Source organism: Ictidomys tridecemlineatus, chromosome 2, assembly GCF_052094955.1.
Source record: "Ictidomys tridecemlineatus isolate mIctTri1 chromosome 2, mIctTri1.hap1, whole genome shotgun sequence".
NCBI classification, from domain to species: Eukaryota; Metazoa; Chordata; class Mammalia; order Rodentia; family Sciuridae; genus Ictidomys; species Ictidomys tridecemlineatus.
In genome coordinates, this window is record NC_135478.1 from 36,485,713 (window position 1) to 36,511,898 (window position 26,186).

The following is a 26,186-nucleotide window of genomic DNA, read 5'->3' on the forward strand; positions in this document are numbered from 1 at the left end:
CTCATTTTCACCTGATGTTCAGTTAAAGAAGATGGTTTGTGACAGTTCTGAATTATAGCAGAATGGGCTATGTAGGAGTAAGGTCTTGGCCACTGTGAACATACTGAAATCCTATGAAAGTGTTACATGTACTGTTCATCAGTCTAGCAGCTTATAAACAGTCTAATCTACACAAAATAAATGTGTGGAAAAAAATTAATCTGATTTTGTAGTATCCATTCACCAGTATCCATTACCAATTATAAAACTTTAATGTTCAATAACAATTTATTGTCTAATGATAACCAGGCCAAAGACAAGCGATTAATAATAATCAAACCTATGGTATCAGAGACAATTTATGGATAACAATTTCATTAGCTGTTTAAAATAGGCCTTAAGTGATCTGAAACAAAGAGCTGTGATGATGGAGATGAGAAAAAAGCCATTCTCCTGACCTTTTACAGATCACTGTAACAGAGCCACTGGGAGTAAAATCCTCTTTTCATTTGTTCAGTCCATTTAAGAAGAATAAAGCTCTTACCAGTGAAGCTGCAGCTGTGCTCACCCTCAGCTTAATTACTGTGTAAGGCTGAGGGTTAATTAGTTGCCATTCTTAGTTCTATTTGTTGTTCTAATGAAGATTTGCATAAATATAAGAATGAGGTAATCAATACTTGATTTTCATTTGAAAGGTGACAGGAGGGGGAATGGCTCCCCTACCCTAACTGTTGATGTTTGTGGGTGTCCTATGACCAGTTTTTCTTTTGACCGGATTCACAGATACTGCCTGCCTGAAGAGTGGCAAAGAAGTCAAGGTTGCTTATTAAGACAGGCCCCTGTTGGTTCAGGCAGATGAGGAGTGAAAGAAATACAAGGAGCCAGGTTCTGGCCGAAATGACTCCACCTACTCCCAGAGGAAGAGAGCCAAATCACAGATATTTAACAGATTACACTGTTGAGTATATCTAATCTTTGGCAATTAAAAAAAAAAAATCTTCATTTTAGAAAAATTCAAACATATTCAAAAATAGAAAAAAAATAGTAACAAATATCCATGTACTCATTGCTCAGAGACAACAATGATAATGGTCAATCTTGATATCTTCTATACTCCTACATACCTCAAATTTTTCTGGACTATTTTGAAGCAAATTTCAGATACCAAAAATTTTATTTGTATACACTTCTAAAAGGGAAGGGTATGGAAAAAATTTTCATAATCACTATTCCATTATCATGCCTAAAAATTTCTGATAAAAACTGCTCAACATCAAATGCTTTTTTTCCCCCAAATTGACAACTGTCTCATAAAAAGTCTATGCTTGGTAGGGTAAGGTGGGGGTGATTCTTAAATGTGCTTAAAATGAAATGAGTTCATTATACTTTAAAAAGAACAGTAACATAGTAGGAAACTAGTACCTTTGGGTTCAATCCCAAGTAGCAAAGGAAAAGGAAAAATAAGGAAAAGGAAAACTGTTTGGCTCCTTGTTTCATCTCATTAATGTCAGTGTTCTCGGCAAAGCTTTTTTTCCTTCTTTTTTGGTGGTATTTTGGATCAAACCTGGGGCACATGTATAATGATGAGGGTCTCCTTCCACCATCCATGCAATAAAATACTCATTTCTTATAGGTGTGAAGACCATAATAAGCATATTTTAAATAACTAAATGTAAACATGTTTTATAATAAGGATGACCACGTAACATCTAAGAGGTTAAAAAAAAAAAACCCTACCTCAAAACAGCAAAAATCAAAAGGTGATACAAAAATAGAAATGAACTGCTATTGCAGTTGAATAACGACTTGAGAAGAGAGTATTAACAAATAACAGCATTCTGTGACAAATGGCAATGTGATTTCTTAGCTAAAACCTATCCTCCAAGCAGAACCAAATCCAGAGAATCTGGGAGGCTGATGCTGACCATTTGATCTTGTCATCCTTTAGTCCCTTCTGGTGCTCCTGTTTTTTATTGCGTTACCGCCAAACTATGGTTCTCAGGTAATGTCTGACAAGTAAGAGTATGTCATCAGGATCAGTACCCACCACTATTAAATGGTGGTTTAATAAGGGCAGCAGTTAGATATACATAGATCACTGCACTGGGAACAGAATAGTTTTGGTGTATCCATCACCAATGGGCTGATTATGTTTGGACTGGATGTTTGCCACCGTAAATAGATATACAGTAGGCACTACTAATTCAGAATTAGGCTTGGATTATGAAATCCAAGAATGTCAATGTTGATGTGGTGGTGTTAGGGATTATTCAATACTATCTTCTTGCAATTAAATTAAACTGAGTGGATATTTATCTACTGTATGCCCTTTAGGTGTATGAAATACTCCGGGGAAGAATATTAGACACAGCATACTAGTGTTTACAAAAGGCTTTCACATATAGCATCTCATTTTAAACTCACAGGAACCCAGTGACTTAGGTATGGCTGGTAATAATATCCATTTTGCATAAGAAACCATTCAAGAGCAAAATGAAGTGGCCAGCCCAAGGTGACACAACCAATAAATGGTAGAGGTGGTTTTTAAATCCATGTCTGTTGTCTATCCATATCATCCTAATAAGGATGTATAGCCACATCCTAAAAATATAACATTTATTTTTAATGAGCCAAAAATTCTTGAAAGAGACAAATGCAAATTATGAGAAAATTATTAAAAAGATTTAAAAATTAGTTTATGTAGGGATAAGTGTGAGAGCATATTTTAAGTTGGTTAAATATGTGTTGTCATGCAGGAATATTTTTGAAATGATCACATTTCTCTTGTTAAAGTAAAGTTTCAGTAACAGGACAATCTATTTATTCATATCCATCAAATATATACTTGTGATAATATGAAGATAGATTTAAATTGAACTTCAATCTAAGCTAAGAAGGAAAAAAATCTACAGAGGTTTAAAATGTAATCAGATAACAGTATGAAAGCAGTCTATTAAACAAAAATGGATGTTTTGACTAGTTTAGATAACTTTTTAATCTATAAATGCCGACCTTCATAAAAGTGAGGTGCCAATTTGAAAACCTTTTTATAATGTATTGCATTGCAATAAACTAAATGTCAGCATGATTTTATAAATACTATCCTATTCTTATGCTGAGATAGGTTGTCTCTAGCTTTAAGGGCCATTATTATTTTTAGACTACTTCTTACTATTAATAGTATTATTTTCACTAGTTATGATACACAGTTGTTAATATCAGCTACTGGAGAGACTGAGGCAGAAGGACAGCAAGTTCGAGGCCAGACTGGGTTGGCTGGCTGGCTATCTATCATCTATCCATCCATCTATCTATTGATTGTACTGGGGAATGAACCCAGGAGTACTTTGTCACTGAGCTACATTCCCAGTCTTTAAAAAAGTACTTGAGTTAGAGTCTTGCTAAGTTGGCTAGGTTGGCCTCAAACTTGAAATCCTCCTGCCTCAGTCTCCCAAACTGTTGGGAATACAAACATGCACCACCATGCCTGGCTTTTTTTTTTTTTTTTTTTTTATGTGTGTGTGTGTGTGGCTGTGCTGGGCAATGAATTCAGGGCCTTGCACATACAAGGCAAGGACTCTATCACTGAGCTACCTCCCTAGCCTAGACTAGGCAACTAAATGAGACCCTGACTCAAAAAAAAAAAGGCATTATTTTCAAAATGTCTCCTTAATTTATTTGATTGTACTTTAGTCAGGAGTGATTTTTTTCTTTTCTTTGTAGAATGCATCTGTAATTTTTTGAGACAGCCAAACCCCAAACAAAATTCAACTTCCCAAACCCTTAAAAAACCCCACTAACATATTTAACAATAATCTTTGAAAGAGACAGTACCAGAAGAACAAACCCATTCCTTCATGCAAGAATTCTAAAGTAAGAATTCAGATTCTCACATAGAAGACTCTCGGTAACAAGTAAAAGAGCTTTTGCCTTCTTGCAACATTACCTCTAAATGAGGTTATACACAATCAAAGTGACAAATGAGACTGAAATAGGAATAATATGATTGAGAGAAAAAAAATCGGCTGGCGTGGTTGTGCATGCCTGTAATCACAGTGGTTTGAAAGGCTGACACAGGAGGATTGTGAGTTCAAAGCCAGCCTCAGTAAAAAGCAAGGTGCTAAGCAGCTCAGTGAGACCCTGTCTCTAATAAAATAGAAAATAGAGCTGGGAATGTGGTTCAGTGGTTGAGAGCCCCTGAATTCAATCTCTGGTATTCCCTCGCCCAAGAGAGAGAGGGGGGGGGGGGAAAGGTCTATGTAGTATAGCAATTAGAATTCACTATCTGGGGGTAAAGTATGAATTAATTTAAAAAATATTTTATAATGACCTTATACAATTTCTTTTGGTGTTAAAAGCAATTTATAATTTTGACATTTTAAATACATTACAACTTTATTAAATTATTTCACATTTCTTTACTAAAGAAGTTTTTATTACTAAAATATAATAAACATGTAAAAGTAGGAGAGTTTATTCATAAACATGTAAGGTAGTAGGATTTCATGCAATATTAAAGTTACTAATTAAATAGTCAAGAAAGCATGCTCCCATTGAGAACATCAATGAAAACCTTATAACAACTTTGAATTTAAATTAAACCAAATATGTAAAAAAAGAGAAATCAGTGGTTGGTTTGTATTTTATTTAGAAGAAATTAGTCAAAGACAACATACTTACACATCTAGGAAACCATAGGACTAAAAACTTTCAGTGTTAAGCACAGCAGTAAGCCACAAAGACCTTGACATAAATTCTTCAGTTTTCCTGGGAAGTTGTATTTCCTAGTTTAGGACCATTCAGCTTTTTTGTTCTAATAGCTTGTCAGGATGCATGGTTATTAAGATGCCAAAAGGTCACATCTGTGTGGTACTACCTGGTTGTAATCAGATTTTAATAGCCCACATTTCTCAAATTAACATTTTTTGGTAGGCATCTAATTAAAGATTAAACTATTAATTTAAATTATTATTATTATTTGTCAGAAGAATTTAATACACTCTTTAAATGCACTTTCTCCTCTAAAATGATTTTTTTCATTAATTTTTATCACACTATCCTTTTTCCTTTTGGGCCAATTATAGATCTTAAAAAGAAAAATGAGAAGACTCAACTTAAAAAAAATTAGTTATATATTATGTAAACTTAAAATCAATGACTATAACAGTAGAAGTAGTGGCATTAGTAGCAGTAAACAAGTTCCAAGGTTGGGTAGTTAAGTCTTGAAAAGTGCCTATTCAATACTAATGTAAAGTTTCTTACCAGGGTTGCAATCTGTAAGAAGTGAGCAGATGGAGAGAAGAACTTTAGAGATGGTTAGGGCTGGACTCCAGTTGTCTTTCAGGATGTCCAGACAGATCACACCTTGGCTGTTAATATTACAGTGATAGATTCTTGTTCGGAAGGTAACCTAGAAGAAAATGTAAAGTTGTTATTTAAGTAGACACATCTTTTATTAAACAAAATAGTCCAAGACACTGGTTAAAATCTACCTTGATTTTCCTTAGATACACACAAGAATAATCAATCAATAAACAAAAAAAAAAATCAACATTCATAATCTGTCTTCAGGGTACAGAAAATGCCAGCAACAAAATCAGGATATTCTACTTCTGATGAAGAGTCCTATTATTTAAGTAATGTTCTGAGGACTGAATTTACACTCGATGCAGTTATAAGAATGTTCATGAAGTGAAATGTAACTCCGGCCTCCAAAAAATTTCAAAGAAATAAATTATTAAATTATTTCACATTTCTTCACTAAAGAAATTTTTATTACTAAAATATAATAAACATGTAAAAGTAGAAGAGTTTATTCATAAACATGGAAGAACAAATCCATTCCTTCAAGCAGGAATTCTGAAGTAAGGATTTTGTACATTTATAACACTCAAACACCAAAAAGCATGAGAATAACTAATACGATGAAAATAAATGTTATTCAATAACATGACTTTAAAACATGAACTAGGGCATGTATGTAAATAATTGCCTAGATTACAGAACTATGTGTTATAGTTGTAATTTACTATTTTACTTAAATTACTATAGTAGTTATAGTTATAATTTACAAACTTTTCCTTATTGAACTCTATACTTTGAATGTAGTATTAGTATAGCCTACTTTTGATAGCAAGATTACCACTATACTTTTCTTATAATTTTGAATGTTATACCATCTTTAAAAATAATTTCAACTGAAAATAGTCCAAACCACTTTTGGCTATCTGAGCCTTTTATAAGCATCATCAAGACTTTATGCTATTCACTACTATTATGATTATGAATATTATATTTCAACTTATCAAATTGATAAGTTGAAATATATATAAAAAAAATCTTGGTATTCTATAGACCAGTCTTCTAGTACCCTAAGTCCAAAATGGTTATGGACCAAGAAAACCAAGCAAGCAAGCAAGCAAACAAACAACCCCAAACCAAAACACATGACAGATCCCTGTAGGTGTTAACACCCCACCAGGAAATCCAACATCCAAACACCAGGATTTTATATAATTTATATGATGCCAAATCTCAGAAATCAACAGTTGTTGAACAACACAGCAGTATTCTCAGGCTAGATTAAGACTCAAGAGCTACCTTTAAGGCTATAACTTTGATAATCCTTTTAGCAAATAGTATAATTCTCTCTTGTATTAATTACTTTTAACCTTTGTGAATGGATTAAACTTATTTCTTTACATCCTCAAAAAAAAAAAAAAAAAAAAAAGAGCTGCCTTTAAGACATCATGTCAGGCCAAATAACCTTGACATCTCCCCACAGATACACACCTCAAATGCTAGAAATATCGAAGAGAATATAACCAACATTCTTTAAAATGCATAGCTCAATCTGCCAGGGGAATCCCTAGTGGCCAAAAATTATAGTACCAGTTGAGAGTGCTGGTAGGGTGTGGGGTAGAAAGGCAGAGAGTGAAGGATGGTAGTCAATCTTAATAAAATGAAGGTTTGCATTGTGATGCCCTCTTTGGAGGAAAAGCCTGAAATCTTAGGTCTGTATGTAGCAAGAGATTTGAACTGAGATTCTTAATGCAAATTAGGACATACAGTTTTTCAGTAAGTAAAGGATGGAGACAGCAAAGAAACTTGTCAGAGAAAACATGGGCTCTAGGTTGGGGAGAAAAATGTCTCCTTAAGGTTTTTACATTTTAGGCACCAGGGATTGAACCTAGGAGTGCTTAACCACTGAGGCACATCCCCAGCCTTTTTTTAAAAAAATTTTTTGGACACAGGGTCTTGCTATGTTGCTTAGGCTTGCTAAGTTGCTGAGGCTGGGCTTGAACTTGCAATTTTCTTGCCTTAGCCTCCCTAGATGCTGGGATTACAGGTATGCACCACTGTGCCTGGCTTTATTTATTTATTTATTTGAGATGGGATCTTGCTGAACTGCCTCAAACTTGCAATCTTCCTGCCTCAGCCTCCCAATTAGATGGGATTAAAGGCATGAGCCAACATGTCTAGCTTTCCCTAAGAACTGAAAACCATGGACAAAAATAATAGGAAAACCACTAACTAAAAAGAGTTTAAATGATTACAAATACATGTTGAAGGCAAAAAGTACCTTTAGGAATAGAGAGTCACTAAATGATAATAAGTTAACCATTTATCAGGAATCTGTTGTACTTTACAATATAGCCCAAAATATACAAAGCAAAAACTGGCAGGATTATAAAGAGAAAATAACATATCTTCAATCAGAGAGGAACATTTTCACTACAGTAACTAGTAGGTCAACTAGATCAAAAAGTATGAAGGATCTGAAGACTTGAACAAGCAAATAAGCAAAATCAAGGAACTGAGTGTAGATAAAACTTACATTCAACAATTAAAGAATACATATTCATACATATAAGCCTTAAAGAAAGATTAAGATACTTCAAATAATTGATATTAAGATCATAATGTAATCAATCCACACACAAAAGATCCCATGATATGTGTGGAAACTGAAAAACAATTTGTAAATAATTCTTTGATCAAGAAAAAAAAATAAGTGATTTATAGCCAACTGACAATGAAAATGTTGTGTTGCCAATATCAAAATTTGTGACTTTAGTCAAGACAGCAAGAAAAAAAGAGGTTATCGATAGTTTCTAATGTATATATTAGGAAAGGAAGAAAGACAACTTGGAAAAATAGAAGAGTTAACAGTAAACTTCAGGGAAGAAGAAATAAAGACATGAACAGAATTTAATGAAAAAGGAAATTCCTAATAATTAAAAAATTTCCACAGAGAAGTCAGACTGCTTCCTATTGTAAGTGTTAAAAGAAAGAAAAATATTTTTATTATCCAACATAAATGATGAGAGGTTTATATTTATGTAACAGTATTTTAAAAACCTCTCTGATAGGGCTGGGGTTGTGGCTCAGTGGTAGAGTGCTCACCTAGCACATGTGAAGACCTGGGTTTGATTTCCAGAAACACAAAGAAACAAACAAATAAATAAATAAATAAAATGAAGGTCCATCAATGTCTGTCTCTGTCTCTCTTTTTCTATATATATATAAAAAACTATCAGATATTATTTATTGAGCTAATCCTTAAAATAACTTCATGAGTAAAGTTTCATTGTATCCACTTTTAAAAATGAAGAAACTGAAGCATAGAGAGGTTAAAGAACTGGCTCAAGGGTGGCAAGGGTGGTAAGGGATACAGCCAGAATTTGCACACAATTTTGTTGATCCAAAAAGTTAGTGTTCTAGTACTCAGCTTCTATGCCTGTTTTTTTTTTTTTTTTAAATTTTGGAATAATTACGATACCATTATAAGAACTAATACAGGGAAAACACCTATATCCTTACTCGACTGTGCTCATTAGCAACATTTTGTATAAATATAGTATAGTGCAGAAAACCAACATTAATACAGTCCACTGACATTTCCTAGATTTTACCAGTTTTGTATACACTTACGCACATGACTATTTAGTTCTATGCTACCTGACTATGTGTTTGTGTGATCCCTCAATACTGTCAAGATACAGAACAGTTCCATCAAAAATACCCTTATAGTGTTACATTTTGATAGTCACAATTATCATTTTTTCTTACTTCTTTAATTCCTGGCAACCAACCACAACTCTGTTTCTTATCTTTATAATGCACACTGCAAGAATCCTTTAGAAATGGAATTCTATATTTTGTAACCCTTGAAATTGGCTCCTTTCACTCAGCATAATTCTCTTGAGAGCCACCCACTGTTCTTTGTCAATAATCTATTCCTTTTTATTGCCCAATAGTCCCCGGTATGGATGCACCAGTTTAACCATTTACCCACTGAAAGACATCTGCATTTCAATGAGATATGAAAAACCAAACTGTTTATCCTACTCTCACATTCAACATAAAACACTTCTGTGACCAAATACGGGGCAAAGTTTACCGCTAACAACAAATTTTCTGACACTAGCTGAGTTAATTCAATTCTGACAACTATCAACTTGGAGTTTGAGTCAGAGTAGGATCCCACACATTAAAGGCACTGTTCAACAAGACTGCCTCCAGTTTCAGATGCCAATCGCAACTCTGGGCCTCCAGAACTTCAGTTCTACTGCCTATAAATGGGGTTTACATGACTCCCTTGTTGGATCCAACATTTGCTACAGCATCTTATAGAACACAAATAAGTGCTTTACTGATTTGTTATGAAGGATATTACAAAGGATATGGATGAAAAGCAAGACAGGAGAGACATACAGGGTAAAAATACAGGGGAGTGGAGCTTCTATGCTCTCCTGGGGTACACCGACTTCCAGGAAGTCACTAAGTCAGAAGCTCCTTGAACCTACATTTTAGGTTTTCTTCTTTTTTGGGTACCAGGGATTGAACCCAGGGGTACCTAACCACTTACCCATCACCACCCCCTACCTTTTTGAGACACAGGAAATTACTAGGGCCTTTTATGTTGCTGAGGCTGGCTTTGAACTTGGAGATCTTCCTGCCTCAGCCTCCAGAGTTGCTGGGTGTATTTTAGGGTTTATAATAGAGACTTCATTACCTAGGCATGATTGATTAAATAATTTACCGCATCCATATATTTCTCTTTAGAAATTGCAATACTACGGGATGATTTCCAGTTTTTATCAAAAATAAAGCTGCAATGAGCATTTCTGTGTTTTTGCATGAACCTAGGTTTTTTATGCCTCTTGGATAAGTGCTCAAGAGTGTATGTAAACTGCTGGGTCATATGGAAAGCTCATATTTAGTTTTATAAGAAACTGTCATACCTTTTCCCAGAGTGACTAAATCATTTTATACTACCATTATCAATATGATCCAATTTCTCTGCATCCTTGCCAGCATTTGCCGTACTGCCACATTTTATTCTAGCCATTCTGATAGGATACAGTGATTCCTCACTGTGGATTTAATTTGCCATTTCTCCAACTGCTAACAACACCAAACAGCTTTTCATGTGCTTTATGTGCTATCTGGCTAAACTCTGTGGTTCGACTTGTCTTTTCCCATTTTCTAATTAAAGATTCCCTTCCTTTCTTCCCTTTTCCTTTCTCCTCCCTTCCCTTCCCTTCCTTTCCTTTTTTAACTATTGACTCTACTTAGTAGTGTTTTAAAAGTGGGGACATTTCATAAACATGGAAACAGGAATAGCTGGCAAAAAGTAATAAGCATGAGTTTGCAAATAAATCTGTGAATGTTTTGGATAGAGAGTGTTTTATACTTGAATGTTTTATAATGCTAAAGAAAAGGATCTACTTTGGTGAAGTTGGCCAATTTCTATTCTGATAGGTGTTACTGAATTAATAACTAATAGACACATGGACTGTTCCTACACGTTTTAATGCTTTAGATTCCTGTAACTATCTTTCAAAGGTGGAAAAATTCATGATCCCAGAGTTTTAAAAAATATATTTACCTACTGTAACAGGCTACACCTCTCTTCAGGGTTACTTCATCATACTACTACTTCTACCATCACGCTTGCCATGGGACCTCCTCACGACACTGATTTAGTCATAAAAGTATTTTTTTTCTACTGATGTCCAGTGCAGTGCCCATACAGAAAGAGCCCACTGTATGTGGAGCAAATGTGAATCTACCATAGGTTAGTGCTCAAACAGACAAGTACATCCCTGAAGGGTTGTAACATAGTTTTTAGATAAAAGAGTACAATTTAACAGCAAAAGCTGGAAAACTGGGGAGAATATCTGAGGAAGCAGAAAATATTTTGAACATTTTTCTGCCCTATGCTACTTTATCAAATTTTCCTACAGATTATTATTTTACCAGAAATTTCATAAAAATCAGACTGATAATATAGTAAATATTTAGTAGGTATTCAATATGTGCCATTAACTCCAATATAAACAAATCTCTTGCCTTGCATGAGTGAGGCCCTGGTTCAATCCCCAGTACTGCGAAATACATAACATACATACAATGGGGGATTCGTCATATTCCACAATCAAGGCAAACTCACTCATAAAAGCATTTGAAACAGCCAGCATTTTCTTTCAGACCGTAGCAACAAACCTACAGGAAATGAGAGAGAATACATGCAAACTGATAAGGGACTGTTTGCAGTAGTTAGACACTAGTCACTTAGAAATCAGAAATGCTGTTCTGAATACAGATAAACAGCAAAGGATTTGCAACTCGCAGAAAGAGAATTTTAGAGTCTAAGAAAGCACTCCCCGCCACACACCAAGACTGCTCTGATCTCTGACTCAATTTACCAGAAAGCCCATCACATTATCTTTCATGGCAGACTGAGCAGTTGTATCTCCTTCACTTTATATTCCTCACAAAGAAGCAAATAATAAAAAAGAAAAGAAAAAGAAAGGAAAGGAAAAAAAGCCTGCAAAGCAAATTCCAGTTTTATAGGAGTTTTATCCACTGAGTTCTATGTAACAAATAATCTCCACAAACATTTGCATTTATAGCTATATTTGAAGCATAGTTTAACAGTCATTATTCCTTAAGTAGAAGGAAGAGATAATTTTAAAAATCATTTTCTATAAATAAGGAAATTTTAAAAACAATATTTCAATATGGAAATATAGAAAACTTATTTATCTAGAATGGCTAATTGCCAGATGACTCTGGATAAGAAAGGTTTTAATTTACATGTGATATACAAAACCACCAGACATGCATATATATATGTGCAATGGCAGAATGATGCCCCTCCCTCCAAATGTTCACATTTGAATCCCTAGCACCTGTGAATGTTACCTCATATGGTAAAAGACACTTATGATTAAATTCAGGATTTTGAGATTAAATGATTTTCTTGAATTATTTAGGCTGGCCCAATATAATCACAAAAGTCCTTATAAAACAGGTAGGAGGATTAAAGTCGGTAATAGGGATGTGGTAAGTGATGTGAGGATGAAGCCATGAGCCAAGCATTACATTTGGCCTCTAGAAGCTGGAAAAAGCAAGAAAATTAATTTTTTCCTGAAGCCCACCAAAAGAACTCAGCCATACTGACATCCTGGTTTTAGTCTTCTGACTTTCAGACCTATAAGATAATAAATTCATATTGTTTAAAGCTACCAAGTCTGTGGTAGTTTGTTACAGCACCAACAGATATTAATACAACATGAATATATATTTACTAGTTGCTTCATTATTTAAAAAAACACCTTACATTGAAACTGTGCTATTTTTCTACTTTACAAAATTACCCCTCCCTAAAAATTATTTTAGAAACCAGGTGTGGTGCACATGCTGTAATCCCAGCGACACAGGAAGCTGAGGCAAGAAGATCTGAAGTTTGAGGCGAGCCTCAATGAGACCCTATCTCAAAATTAAAAAAAGGATGGGGATGTAAGTCAGTGTTAAAGAACTTCTGGGTCCAATCCCCAGTACCACATAAATAAAATAAGTTAATTAATAGTAAAACAGATAGCAATTCTTTATGCTAACTATAGCAAAAAAGAATAAATAGTGACTAATCTTAAATGAGACACTTTTCTCCTCCAAGACTCTATCTCCTAATAAAAGACTTAAAATAGATTAATTTTAAGATCCACTTTAGGTTTTCGACTGATCACAGCTCATTCAGCTATAGAACAGGTAATTTCAGGCTGCCATTCGCCTGCGTCTCACAGACAAATTACTCAGGTTCAGTGCTAAAGAACCCATGGAAACTGCTTCTTGGAGCCTGCTCCTATCAGAACATACACAGAGCCTGGAGCGGCCGAATTCTGGCTCCGGGAACTGCTCTGGCCCAGGGCTAAAGAACCCACGGAAACTGCTTCTCGGTCTGGGTCCTGCTGAATACGGTGGAGGCCAGAGGGGCAGAGCAGAGCTGCAGCCCGCGCCCGGAAAAGGCCCAGCAGCCCGCCGGCGTAGTAGTCACGTCACCCCAATTGGAGAAGGGGCAGAGCAGAGCCACCGCCCGCACCTGGAACAGGCCCAGTGACCCGCCGGCGTGGTAGTCACATCACGCCATTTGGAGTAGGGGCCAAGGAGAGTCACCGCATGCATCCGGAAAAGGCCCAGTGGCCCGCCGGCGTGGTAGACACGTCACCCCAATTGGAGTAAGAGCAGAGCAGAGCCGCCGTCTGCGCCTGAAAGGTAGGAAGACCTGCGACCGACCGCCAGAACAGGCACAGGGGTCCGCAGGTGTGGTAGACACGTCACACCAATTGGAGGAGGGGCAAAGCAGAGTCGCCACCCACGCCTGCAAGGTAAGCAGACCTGCGACCTCTGGGCAGAAAAGCCCCAGTGGCCCGCCAGCGTGGTAGACAGATCATCCCAATTGGAGGAGGAGCACAGCGGATGCCCGCCCTGCAAGGGAGACTTTTCAACTATATAAGAGCAATATAAATATATAGGGGGAAAATTTCAAAAACACAAGAGTTTCACCAAGCAGAAAGAAATGCGAGCAGTATGAAAAGACAAGGTAAGAAGGAACCACAAGCAATGCAGGTCAACTCAACTTTAGAAGAGGTAATAGCTGCAGCAGATGGAATGTCAGATAAAGAATTCAGGATATACATGCTTCAGATGATCTGGAGTCTCAAGGAACACGTTAGACAGCAAAATCAGACAATGAAAGATCACTTCGACAATGAATTACATAAACAAATTCAAGAAGCAAAAGATCAACTATACAGGGAGATAGAGGTAATAAAAAACAAACAAACAGAAATCCTAGAAATGCAGGAAACAATAAACCAACTTAAAAACTCAATGAGAATACTACCAGCAGAGCAGAACCCTTAGAAGATAGAACATCATACAATGAAGACAAAGTATTTCAACTTGAAAAGAACATAGACAGCTCAGCAAGACTGTTAAGAAACCATGAGTAGAACATCCAAGAAATATGGGATAACATAAAGAGACCAAACTTAAGAGTCATTGGGATACAGGAAGGTATAGAGGTCCAAACCAAAGGAATGAGCAATCTATTCAATGAAATAATATGAGAAAACTTCCCAGACTTGAAGAATGAGACAGAATCCCAAATCCTAGAAGCCTACAGGACGCCGAATGTGCAAAATCATAAGAGATCCACACCTGGACACATTATAATGAAGATGCCCAACATACAGAATAAGGAGAGAATTTTAAAAGCTACAAGAGAATGGAAGCAGATTACATTTAGGGGTAAACCAATCAGGATAACAGCTGATATTTCAACACAGACACTGAAAGCTAGAAGATCCTGGAATAACATATTTCAAACACTGAAAGAAAATGGGTTCCAACCAAGAATCGTGTATCCAGTGAAATTAAGCTTCAGGATGGAAGATGAAATTAAAACTTTCCACAATAAACAAAAGGTAAAAGAATTTGCAGCTAGAAAACCATCTCTTCAAAACATCCTCGGCAAAATTTTATAGGAAGAGGAAATGGAAAATAACAATGAAAACCAACAGTGGGAGGTAAGACAGTAAAGGGGGGAAAATAATCAAAGAGGAAAGCAAACCATGTTTAGTAACATAAATAAACAAATATGGCTGGAAGAATAACCCATATCTCAATAATAACCCTAAATGTTAATGGCTTAAACTCACCAATTAAGAGACACAGGCTAGTAGAATGGATCACAAAACAAGACCCAACAATATGCTGCCTACAGGAGACGCATTTGATAGGAAAAGATATACATAGACTGAAGGTAAAAGGTTGGGAAAAATCATATCATTCATATGGACTTTGGAAACAAGCAGGAGTGTCCATACTCATATCAAATAAAATAGATTTCAAGCCAAAGTTAATCAAAAGGGATAAAGAGGGACACTACATACTGCTCAAGGGAACCACACACCAACAAGACATAACAATTATAAATATATATGCCCCCCAAAATGGTGCAGCTATGTTCATCAAACAAACTCTTCTCAAGTTCAAGAGTCTAATAGACCACCATACAATAATCATGGGAGACTTCAACACACCTCTCTCACCACTGGACAGATCTTCCAAACAAAAGTTGAATAGGGAAACTATAGAACTCAATAACACAATTAATAACCTAGACTTAATTGACATATATAGAATATACCACCCAACATCAAGCAGTTACACTTTTTTCTCAGCAGCACATGGATCCTTCTCAAAAACAGACCATATATTATGTCACAGGGCAACTCTTAGACAATATAAGGGAGTAGAGATAATACCATGCATCTTATCTGATCATAATGGAATGAAACTGAAAATCAACGATAAAAGAAGGAAGGAAAAATCATGCTTCACTTGGAGAATGAACAATAGGTTACTGAATGATCAATGGATTATAGAAGACATCAAGGGGGAAATTTAAAAATTCTTAGAGATAAATGAAAACACAGACACAACATATCGGAATCTATGGGACACATTGAAAGCAGTTCTAAGAGGAAAATTCATTGCTTGGAGTTCATTCCTTATAAAAAGAAAAAACCCAACAAATAAATGATCTCATACTTCATATCAAAATCCTAGAAAAAGAAGAGCAAAACAACAGCAAAAGAAGTAGAAGGCAAGAAATAATTAAAATCAGAGCTGAAATTAATGAAATCAAAACAAAAGAAACAACTGAAAAAATTGATAAAACTAAAAGTTGGTTCTTTGAAAAAATAAATAAGATCGACAGACCCTTAGCCATGCTAACGAAGAGAAGAAGAGAACTCAAATTACTAGCATACGGGATGAAAAAGGCAATATCACAACAGACACTTCAGAAATACAGAAGATAATCAGAAATTATTCTGAATCCTTACATTCCAATAAAATAGAAGATAGTGAAGGCATCGATAAATTTCTTAAGTCATATGATCTGCCCAGATTGACTCAGGAGGATATAGACAACCTAAACAGACCAATATCAATTGAGTAAATAGAAGAATCCATCAAAAGACTACCTACTAAGAAAAGCCCAGGACCGGATGGGTATACAGCAGAGTTTTACAAAACCTTTAAAGAGGAACTAATACCAATACTTTTCAAGTTATTTCAGGAAATAGAAAAAGAGGAAGAACTTCCAAATTCATTCTACAAGGCCAACATCACCCTGATTCCTAAACCAGACAAAGACACTTCAAAGAAAGAAAACTACAGACCAATATCTCTAATGAACCTAGATGCAAAAATCCTCAATAAAATTCTGGCGAATCGGATACAAAAACATATCAAAAAAATTGTGCACCATGATCAAGTAGGATTCATCCCTGGGATGCAAGGATGGTTCAATATACGGAAATCAATAAATGTTATTCACCACATCAATAGACTTAAACATAAGAACCATATGATCATCTCGATGCGGAAAAAGCATTTGACAAAGTACAGCATCCCTTTATGTTCAAAACTCTAGAAAAACTAGGGATAACAGGAACATACCTCAACATTGTAAAAGCAATCTATGCTAAGCCTCAGGCTAGCATCATTCTGAATGGAGAAAAATTGAAGGCATTCCCTCTAAAATCTGGAACAAGACAGGGAGGCCCTCTCTCACCACTTCTGTTCAACATAGTTCTCAAAACACTGGCCAGAGCAATTAGACAGACTAAAGAAATTAAAGGCATAAAAATAGGGAAAGAACTTAAATTATCACTATTTGCAGATGACATGATTCTATACCTAGGAGACCCAAAAGGGTCTACAAAGAAACTATTAGAGCTAATAAATGAATTCAGCAAAGTGGCAGGATATAAAATCAACATGCATAAATCAAAGGCATTTCTGTATATCAGTGACAAAACTTCTGAAACAGAAATGAGGACAACGACGCCATTCACAATATCCTCAAAAAAAAAAAATACTTGGGAATCAACCTAACAAAAGAGGTGAAAGACTTATACAATGAAAACTACAGAACCCTAAAGAGAGAAATAGAAGAAGATCTTAGAAGATGGAAAAATATACCCTGTTCATGGATAGGCAGAACTAACATCATCAAAATGGCAATATTACCAAAAGTTCTCTATAGGTTTAATGCAATGCCAATCAAAATCCCAACGGCATTTCTTGTAGAAATAGAGAAAGCAATCATGAAATTCATATGGAAAAATAAAAGACCCAGAATAGCAAAAACAATGGTATCACTATACCACCTGATTCACAGGAAGTGTGAATCAGGTGGTATAGTGATACCAGACTTCAAACTATATTACAGAGCAATAGTGACAAAAACAGCATGGTACTGGTACCAAAACAGGTGGGTGGACCAATGGTACAGAATAGAGGACACAGAAACCAATCCACAAAACTACAACTATCTTATATTTGATAAAAGCATGGAACGGAGGAAGGATAGCATCTTCAACAAATGGTGCTGGGAAAACTGGAAATCCATATGCAACAAAATGAAACTGAATCCCCTTCTCTCGCCATGCACAAAAGTTAACTCAAAATAGATCAAGGAGCTTGATATCAAATCAGAGACACGGCGTCTGATAGAAGAAAACGTTGGCTACGATCTACATACTGTGGGGTCGGGCTCCAGATTCCTCAATAGGACACCCATAGCACAAGAGTTAATAACAAGAATCAACAAATGGGATTTACTCAAACTAAAAAGTTTTTTTCTCAGCAAAAGAAACAATAAGAGAGGTAAATAGGGAGCCTATGTCCTGAGAACAAATCTTTACTCCTCACACTTCAGATAGAGCCCTAATATCCAGAATATACAAAGAACTCAAAAAATTAGACCATAAGATAACAAATAACCCAATCAACAAATGGGCCAAGGACCTGAACAGACACTTCTCAGAGGAGGACATACAATCAATCAACAAGTACATGAAAAAATGCTCACCATCTCTAGCAGTCAGAGAAATGCAAATCAAAACCACCCTAAGATACCATCTCACTCCAGTAAGATTGGCAGCCATTATGAAGTCAAACAACAAGTGCTGGCAAGGATGTGGGGAAAAGGGTACACTTGTTCATTGTTGGTGGGACTGCAAATTGGTGCAGCCAATTTGGAAAGCAGTATGGAGATTTCTTGGAAAGCTGGGAATGGAACCACCATTTGACCCAGCTATTCCCCTTCTTGGTCTATTCCCTAAAGACCTAAAAAGAGCATGCTACAGGGACACTGCTACATAGATGTTCATAGCAGCACAATTCACAAGAGCAAGACTGTGGAAGCAATCTAGATGCCCTTCAATAGACGAATGGATAAAAAAAATGTGGCATTTATACACAATGGAGTATTACTCTGCATTAAAAAATGACAAAATCATAGAATTTGCAGGGAAATGGATGGCATTAGAGCAGATTATGCTAAGTGAAGCCAGCCAATCCCTAAAAAACAAATGCCAAATGTCTTCTTTGATATAAGGAGAGTAACTAAGAACAGAGTAGGGACGAAGAGCATGAGAAGAAGATTAACATTAAACAGGGATGAGAGGTGGGAGGGAGAGGGAGAGAAAAGGGAAACTGCATGGAAATGGAAGGAGACCCTCAGGGTTATACAAAATTACATACAAGAGGAAGTGAGGGGAAAGAGAAAAATAATACAAGGGGGAGAAATGAATTACAGTAGAGGGGGTAGAGAGAGAAGAGAAGAGGGGAGGGGAGGGGAGGGGAGGGGGGATAGTAGAAGATAGGAAAGGCAGCAGAATACAACAGACACTAGTATGGCAATATATAAATCAATGGAAGTGTAACTGATGTGATTCTGCAATCTGTATACGGGGTAAAAATGGGAGTTCATAACCCACTTGAATCAAAGTGTGAAATATGATATATCAAGAACTATGTAATGTTTTGAACAACCAACAATAAAAAAAATGTAGTATATATTAAAAAAAAAAAAGATCCACTTTAGTTCCAAGATTTGTATTCTGGAAAGAGTACCTGGGATTGGGAGTCAACTGGACTTGAGTTGGCATCCTTGATTTTAGATGAATCATTTAGCATCTTGGAAGTTCATTTTCCTTATCTGTGAACAGGGGAAAGTAACAGCTTTCCACCTAATGGCTGTGAAGACTGAAGCACACAATTCTCATACTATGCCTGGTACTCAGCAGGTATCCAATCAATCCTCTGCCTCCTCCACCCCCTTCACCTCCTCTAAGTACAAGATTATTTGAGGATGAATGTGTTCATACACTAATCATATTACCTGATTTTTAAATATGTTCTCTTTATGAACACCCTTGCTTAAGGTTGTAGACAACACTGCATATACAGATAAAAAGTAGTTTTGTAAGGGGACAGAGATCACGTAGAGTTTTAGTTTAATACAGAGATGAAAATACTTTAATAAAACTTTTTTCAACAAACTGATTCCATGCATAATTTAGAAAAATGTTTTAATGTAAATGTACATTTCCAAGGTGAAAACTAGTTCTGATAATGATGTTAAAAATAACCATTTATTAGGGTGTAGTGGCACATGCCTGTAATCCCAATGGCTTGGGAGGCTGAGGCAGGAGGACCTCAACAAAGCCAACTTCAGCAACAGTGAGGCATTAAGCAACTCAGTGAGACCCTGTCAAAAAAGGGCTGGGGATGACGCTTAGTGGTTGAGTACCCTGAGTTCAATCTCTAGTAACCCCCTGCAAAATAATCATTTAAAAATATAACTATATCTGCAGTACTGAGGATTGAACCTAGGGCCTTACATATACTAGGCAAGCTCTTGATCACTGAGCCATACCCCCAACCTAAATATCATTGTTCAATGATAGCCTCTGGTTTACACATAGCTTTCCATTAAAATTTTTGTTTTAAAATCAGGAGATTAATAAATGGTACTGTGATTTTACTGAGGAAAGACCACTGAGAAATAAGAAACACATTCTTCTTAAAATACTTTTCCATGGAGACCCCAAAAAAGAAGTATTTGGAATATGTGCTATGAATCAGTGGATCACATAACAAAGGTCCTAAAAGCAAGGTAGGTAATATCATTCAAATGGATCTTTGCCTTAGACTCATTGTGAAATTGTAGTGTATTTGAACAGTTTGACAGTACACATCTAAAAAATTTTAGAATCACCCATCCTTGAGGTTTCAAATGCTCTTTTCTCAAAATTGATTTAAGAGCACTATACCAATAACTTCCATACCCTGAGTTTAGTTTTGTTTTGTGGTACTGGGGCCTGAACCCAGGGCTACATGTGTACTAGGCAAGTGCTAAGCCCCAAGATTAGTTTTCAGTATTAGTGACATAATAAAAACTGGATAATCTATTATTAGTGAAGAGACTCACAAATCTCAAAAAATATGCATATGTAAGAAATATACTCAGCAGAACAAAACACTCTTTATCTATTTCCTACCAAAATAATTAAAATATATTTGGCTCTTGAATAACTGGCAGTAAGAAATTAAAATCAATCATCCCTTATAAACATTAATACATAAAAATAATACCTAGTCAGCTGTGAATGCTGCATGTTAGTACATGATGCAAGAGAGAGCTTTTTTTTTCCTTCAAACTTTCAAGTAAAACAATTAAAATGATTAAAAATAAAAAGACTTTCAGCTAATGTTAGTTTGAGACAAGAATGTACCATATATGACAAAATAAGGTAAAAAATATATCCCTTAGGAAAAGAACAGTTGATTTACATTCAAATATTTACAAAAATTTCTTATATTACAGATGATATGCCATTTATTTTGAACAAGGTACTATGTGACAAATATACAACAGCCTACAACCAGTTCAATTAATGCCTATTTAGTATGCATAATGGGAATATCATTCCTTAATCTGTTGGATGGGAGTTAGATATCAGAAATTTAAAGAAGCTCTAGGAGTGTGGCATTCCTAGGAGTATAAATTCAACATCTGGATTTTTGTTGTTCTTGTTACTGTCATACTGGGTAGTGAACCCAGGGGCACTTTACCCCTGAGCTACATCCCCAGTCCTTTATAATTAAGGAGTTAAAAAAAAAAAAACCAACAAACCCAAAACCTGTCTATGAGTTTTCTACAAATAAGTTGTTATGGTATGTGACAAATTTTACTGTAACAATCATATGGGATTAAAAAAATTCTGAATTCCGAACAATTGAGGTGAAAATGAAGGTGACCAGGTATCTGAACTTAAACAGGTACACAAAGAATCATGTAAACACTTCCAGAATTTTAATTCATTAAGCATATATAATAATATGTGCATCAAAATTAGAATATAAAGCTTTCTTAATTTCTCCACAAACTTTTCTTAATCTTAATCCAACATTTATTAATTAATAGTGTATAGAGAAGTCAACACATGTCCAATGACCTTACCTCTCTTAAATAAGACAAGTCATTTCAGCTTTTTAAGTGTGAAAGTGTCTCTTACATAACAATTAGGAAGCACATTAGCTGAGATACTTAATGGATTCTATGTTTATATAATAAATGACTGACTGACCATAAGACATTTGTTCTTAAAGACAGTGACATAAACCCTTTTAAAATTTTACTTGCTTACTTATTTATAGGTCTTACACTATCCAAAGCAATCTGTAAGATATAATGTATCTGTAGATAAACTAAATGTAAATGAAATACATGAACTTCCTTCATCTTTATGGAAAGAAATAAACTTCATATGTGTAAACACATCAAGTGGCAGTTATTAACCTTAAGACATTAGTAATCCAATACATACACAACACAATATGAGGTGTCTGTAACAACTAGCTAGAAGTGACAGTTTGTTTTTTCATATTGCCCACAACAGTGTAGAAGTAAAATATATTTTAGAATGACCTAAAAACAATGACTAATTCTGTTAACGATATAGTAAATTTATAGCAATTAAAGAATTGGTTGATGCTTTCTTTCTTGGTGAATTATATAACATACAATAGAGACATTCTTTGAAAGTGATATTCCTCCTTAAGTATCATAAAAGTTTCCAAACTTTGCATGCATACTAGAGAGGATAATCATAGTTCTTCCTTATGCCTTTTCAATTATCTTTTAAAATATTTTATATGTATATCACAGAAAGTTGTAACCAAAAATAATAAAAATTAAAAAAACATTATGCTATATTTATGTGTTAGAAACTGTTCTGACTATGCATTTTTTACACAATTTAATCTTCACAGTCACCCTGTGAAATGGTGTAATTATTACTTCCATTTAACAGATAAAGTAACTGAGACATGGGTTCAGAGGAATTCAAATGCTCGCTTAGAATTAAGTCAATTCCAATAATAACTAAAGAAGTTATAAGAGGAAGGAAAATGAAAACAAACATACAAGAAAATTCACATCCCAAACTTTTTTTGGGTAAAAAAAAAGGAGCAAATTTTATGCATTCTAGGTGTCAACAGTTTAGATAGCAAACCTATTAATGAAGGTGTTCAACAGCTTTTTTAGATTGAGTTCTGATAAAATGAGAATGTATGTTAAGTGTTCAGCAAAGAGAAGAAATGTTCAATAATAACCACCATTGCTATTACTGTTCTTATTCCAAATAACCTATAATCTTTGTGAGAAAAGCGAAGTCAATTAAAAAAGAGAATTATTTTAACATAACTTGAAAACTGTTACTAATCACATTTGTCCAATTTTTGAACAATCTAAATCTCAGCATTTAGAATATACTAGTGAATGCTGGTTAATGAACTGACCTGATACTCATGATACTGTACAGTAAAATGGATAGCTAACCAGGTAGCTTACATGAAAATAAAAAGGATATTTTAAACTTTTATGAATATTTGAATGCTTTTAGTTTGTTTTATAGGCATGACTAATACTGTGCGATAATCTGAATTAATTTTAAACTAGAAATAACGATACTGTATAAGTCTTTTCAATAAAGGTATACACTAATTTAAAAAACTTGGTAAAGCAGAAGAAAGCATATTTATTTCTCTAAGCTAATTAATTCTATTTGAGATTGTGCTGATTACAGATGTACCAAAACCCTCTACAACAACCTGGCATGAAAATGTTGGTTTTCTCAGAAATATTTAGAAAATATTGCAGTCTGATTGGAAGAATAAGGGATGAATACTGAATGAATGCTCAGCTAAGGTCTCAAATCCTATAGTTTTTGATCAGGAGAGTGCTATAATAAAAGGATATTTTAGGAATTTGAAATATAATTGTTATATAATGTTCCTTAACTTCTTGTAGAGTAAATCCTTTGTGGTGACATCTAAATTCACAAAATGGCATTTATAAAATCAATACCATGGAAACTTTCTGTCTATATTGTCTTAAAAGCTGACCAAACCAAGAGAAAAATAAATACAGAATGTAAAAGGGGGGTGGGGAGAGGAGAGAAATGGAGAAAAGAAAGGCAATTCAACCCATAGTGTGAAGCACATATGGAGAAATGAAGGAACCAGGCATTGCAGGCAAAGAGCAAACAGAATTGACTGAAAAACTAATTTGTTTGGGGTGGGGCGGGGAGTGCACAGGCCTGGGGATTGAACCCAGGGCCTTGTGTATGTGAGGCAAACACTCTACCAACTGAGCTACATCCCCAGCCCCTTTGAAAAACTAATTTTGGTCATGGCCTTCATTATCTCCTGGAGTTGACCTGTTAAGAAAACAGCAAATATGTAAAGGTAAGCATTCTGAGGCTACTGCCCAAAATATCATTATGAAGATGGATATAAGTTTCCCTCTTTGCACTCCCCCAATAAAAGGGAGACTTTAATTCATATCAAGAACTCAAGGACTATCACCAAAGTATCTTTCTGCCAAATAGGTAGAATTACTTGTTTGTTCAGTATTGTGAGGGACATCTTTATTTTTTATCTAATAATAACTATGGGAGTATGTTTTCAACTTATATGTTCATGCCTAATTAATCTTTTATTCCAGGCAATCTCTTTCCTCCACTTCTGTCCCTTTCATATTCTATACTCGTACACAGGCTAATCTCTGCTATCACTGTCATTTCTGAAATTATTCCTCTAGTCTGTCTCTACTTTTAGGTTATCTTCTTCATTCATATCCGAGGGGTGCTTTTGGGTGTAAAATCTGCCCCCCCCCAGTATCTTTTGTAAGACAACAGCTCTAAAAAATTAGGTTAATTTTCTCTAAGATTGTGTGGAAATGTAGCTGATAGAAACAAGAGGGAAAAGGATGGAGGTAAGAAGTGAAAAAGCAATGATTCAGAACTGTATGGAAAAAAAAAATACAACCTCATTATCTAATGTACTAATACTGTTGCCTGAATCTCTTATCCCTAAAAAAAAAAAAAAAAAAAATCTGAGGTAGTGTACTAAATAAACACTCTAGACTGCTTTTTTCCTTTCCCTATAATTTGCAACATTCATCTTTGTATTGCAGAAAATTGGCTGCTGCAGTATAACAACAAATATTACCTTTTGAAAGCAAACAATTGCACCATATGTAGCTTTTTATAAATAGTGCTGACTTCATTTTACAAAACCGATAGCTGTGTATATAGCTAAGTAAGGATTTTAGGTGTGAATTTTTGTTAAGACAGGCTAGCAAAGATGTTATTTACAAAAGGAATGAATTTATATCAGAACTTTAGGACAAGATTATGACTGATATTTTTATCCCCTCTAGGGAGAACAGAATGTCAACATGTATTTATTCAATAAACAAATTAACAGGAAAAACAAAGGATACTTACATTTTAAAAGAGGCCACACATACCATAATTAAGAGAGACAACTCATTAATAACTTCTGATTTTTCCAACCCTTAGGTTTATAATACCTTTTGTGAGGACTGGGGGTTAGGGAGTGTCAATTGACAGATGTGTAAAGTTTTTAAGGGGAAATGCATTTTGCTATTTAAATTCTGACTTAGGGCAATTTTCAGTCTGGTGATTAGCATTTTATTCAATAGAGATTATAACAGTCTTATACATTAATTATATCTTTGGAGTTAAGAATCTTTCATAAATTTTTTAAATTAGAAAACAGAACAGATAGAAATTCTACAAGTATAGGACATATTACTACATTGTGTCTAATTCAAATAAATCATACAAAGAATTAAAAAAATCTGAGATATCTAGGTAGCATGACTAACAAACCATGCATCTCTTTCCCCATAAGATGATTCTCATACTATTAGTCTGACATTATAAGAATTTACTTTTCTTCAAAAGCCTGTAGAAGTGTTTTGTTTTTTTCTTCTTTTTGGTCAGAACTATTTAGTGACAGATGAAATAAAGGACAAAGAATCAATTTCTGCTTATAGTAAAAACTAATATATCCTCACAGTAAGGCAATGATGTATACCAGCATATATATTAATTATCCTGCAACTATAATAAATACATGGTTTTTCTTTCTTGGATATGGTAAAACTCTAAATAATTAAAATTTATTTTCAGGTATGCACTTAAAACAGGGATCACTATTTTACAGGCACATGATGGAATACTTTTGGTATGGTAGTAATTATATCCTTTATTTGCCATAAAAACCAACTCATGAAACAGAATACAAGAATAAACCTAACATTTATCAAAATATTTAATTGTTATTACATTTCCACCTTTATGTGTGTGCTTGTGTGTGTGTGCGAGGGCGCGTTGCTGGGAATGAAACACAGGACCTCACACATACTAAGCAGGTGCTCTACCATTTAGTTGCAGCTTCAGGACTAAAATAATTTTTAAGAATCTGGCTTAATACAGAAATAGTGTTTTCTCAAACACTGGTAACAAATTTATCATATTCATTTACTTACTTTATACTAAGTTTAGTGGAGAAACATGATATTTTTGGCTTTAGACATTGCTGGTATAAGATTATATTCCCATAGTATTCTAAGTTTTCCTTCTTCTCTAATATATCTGAGAAAGATTCAACTGTATCTC

General features: G+C 34.9%; 1 protein-coding gene across 2 annotated transcripts in view; it reads right to left on the reverse strand.

Annotated features, from left to right (window-relative positions):
• The window catches only part of LOC101971161 (ubiquitin-conjugating enzyme E2 E2), a 290,218-nt gene that overhangs the window by 34,976 nt on the left and 229,056 nt on the right, over nucleotides 1-26,186 (reverse strand). For both annotated transcript variants that reach the window (XM_078038301.1, XM_005317262.4), the window contains exon 5: nucleotides 5,242-5,389. In XM_078038301.1, the coding sequence (XP_077894427.1) occupies nucleotides 5,242-5,389 (148 nt within the window). The remainder of the gene's footprint in view (nucleotides 1-5,241; nucleotides 5,390-26,186) is intronic.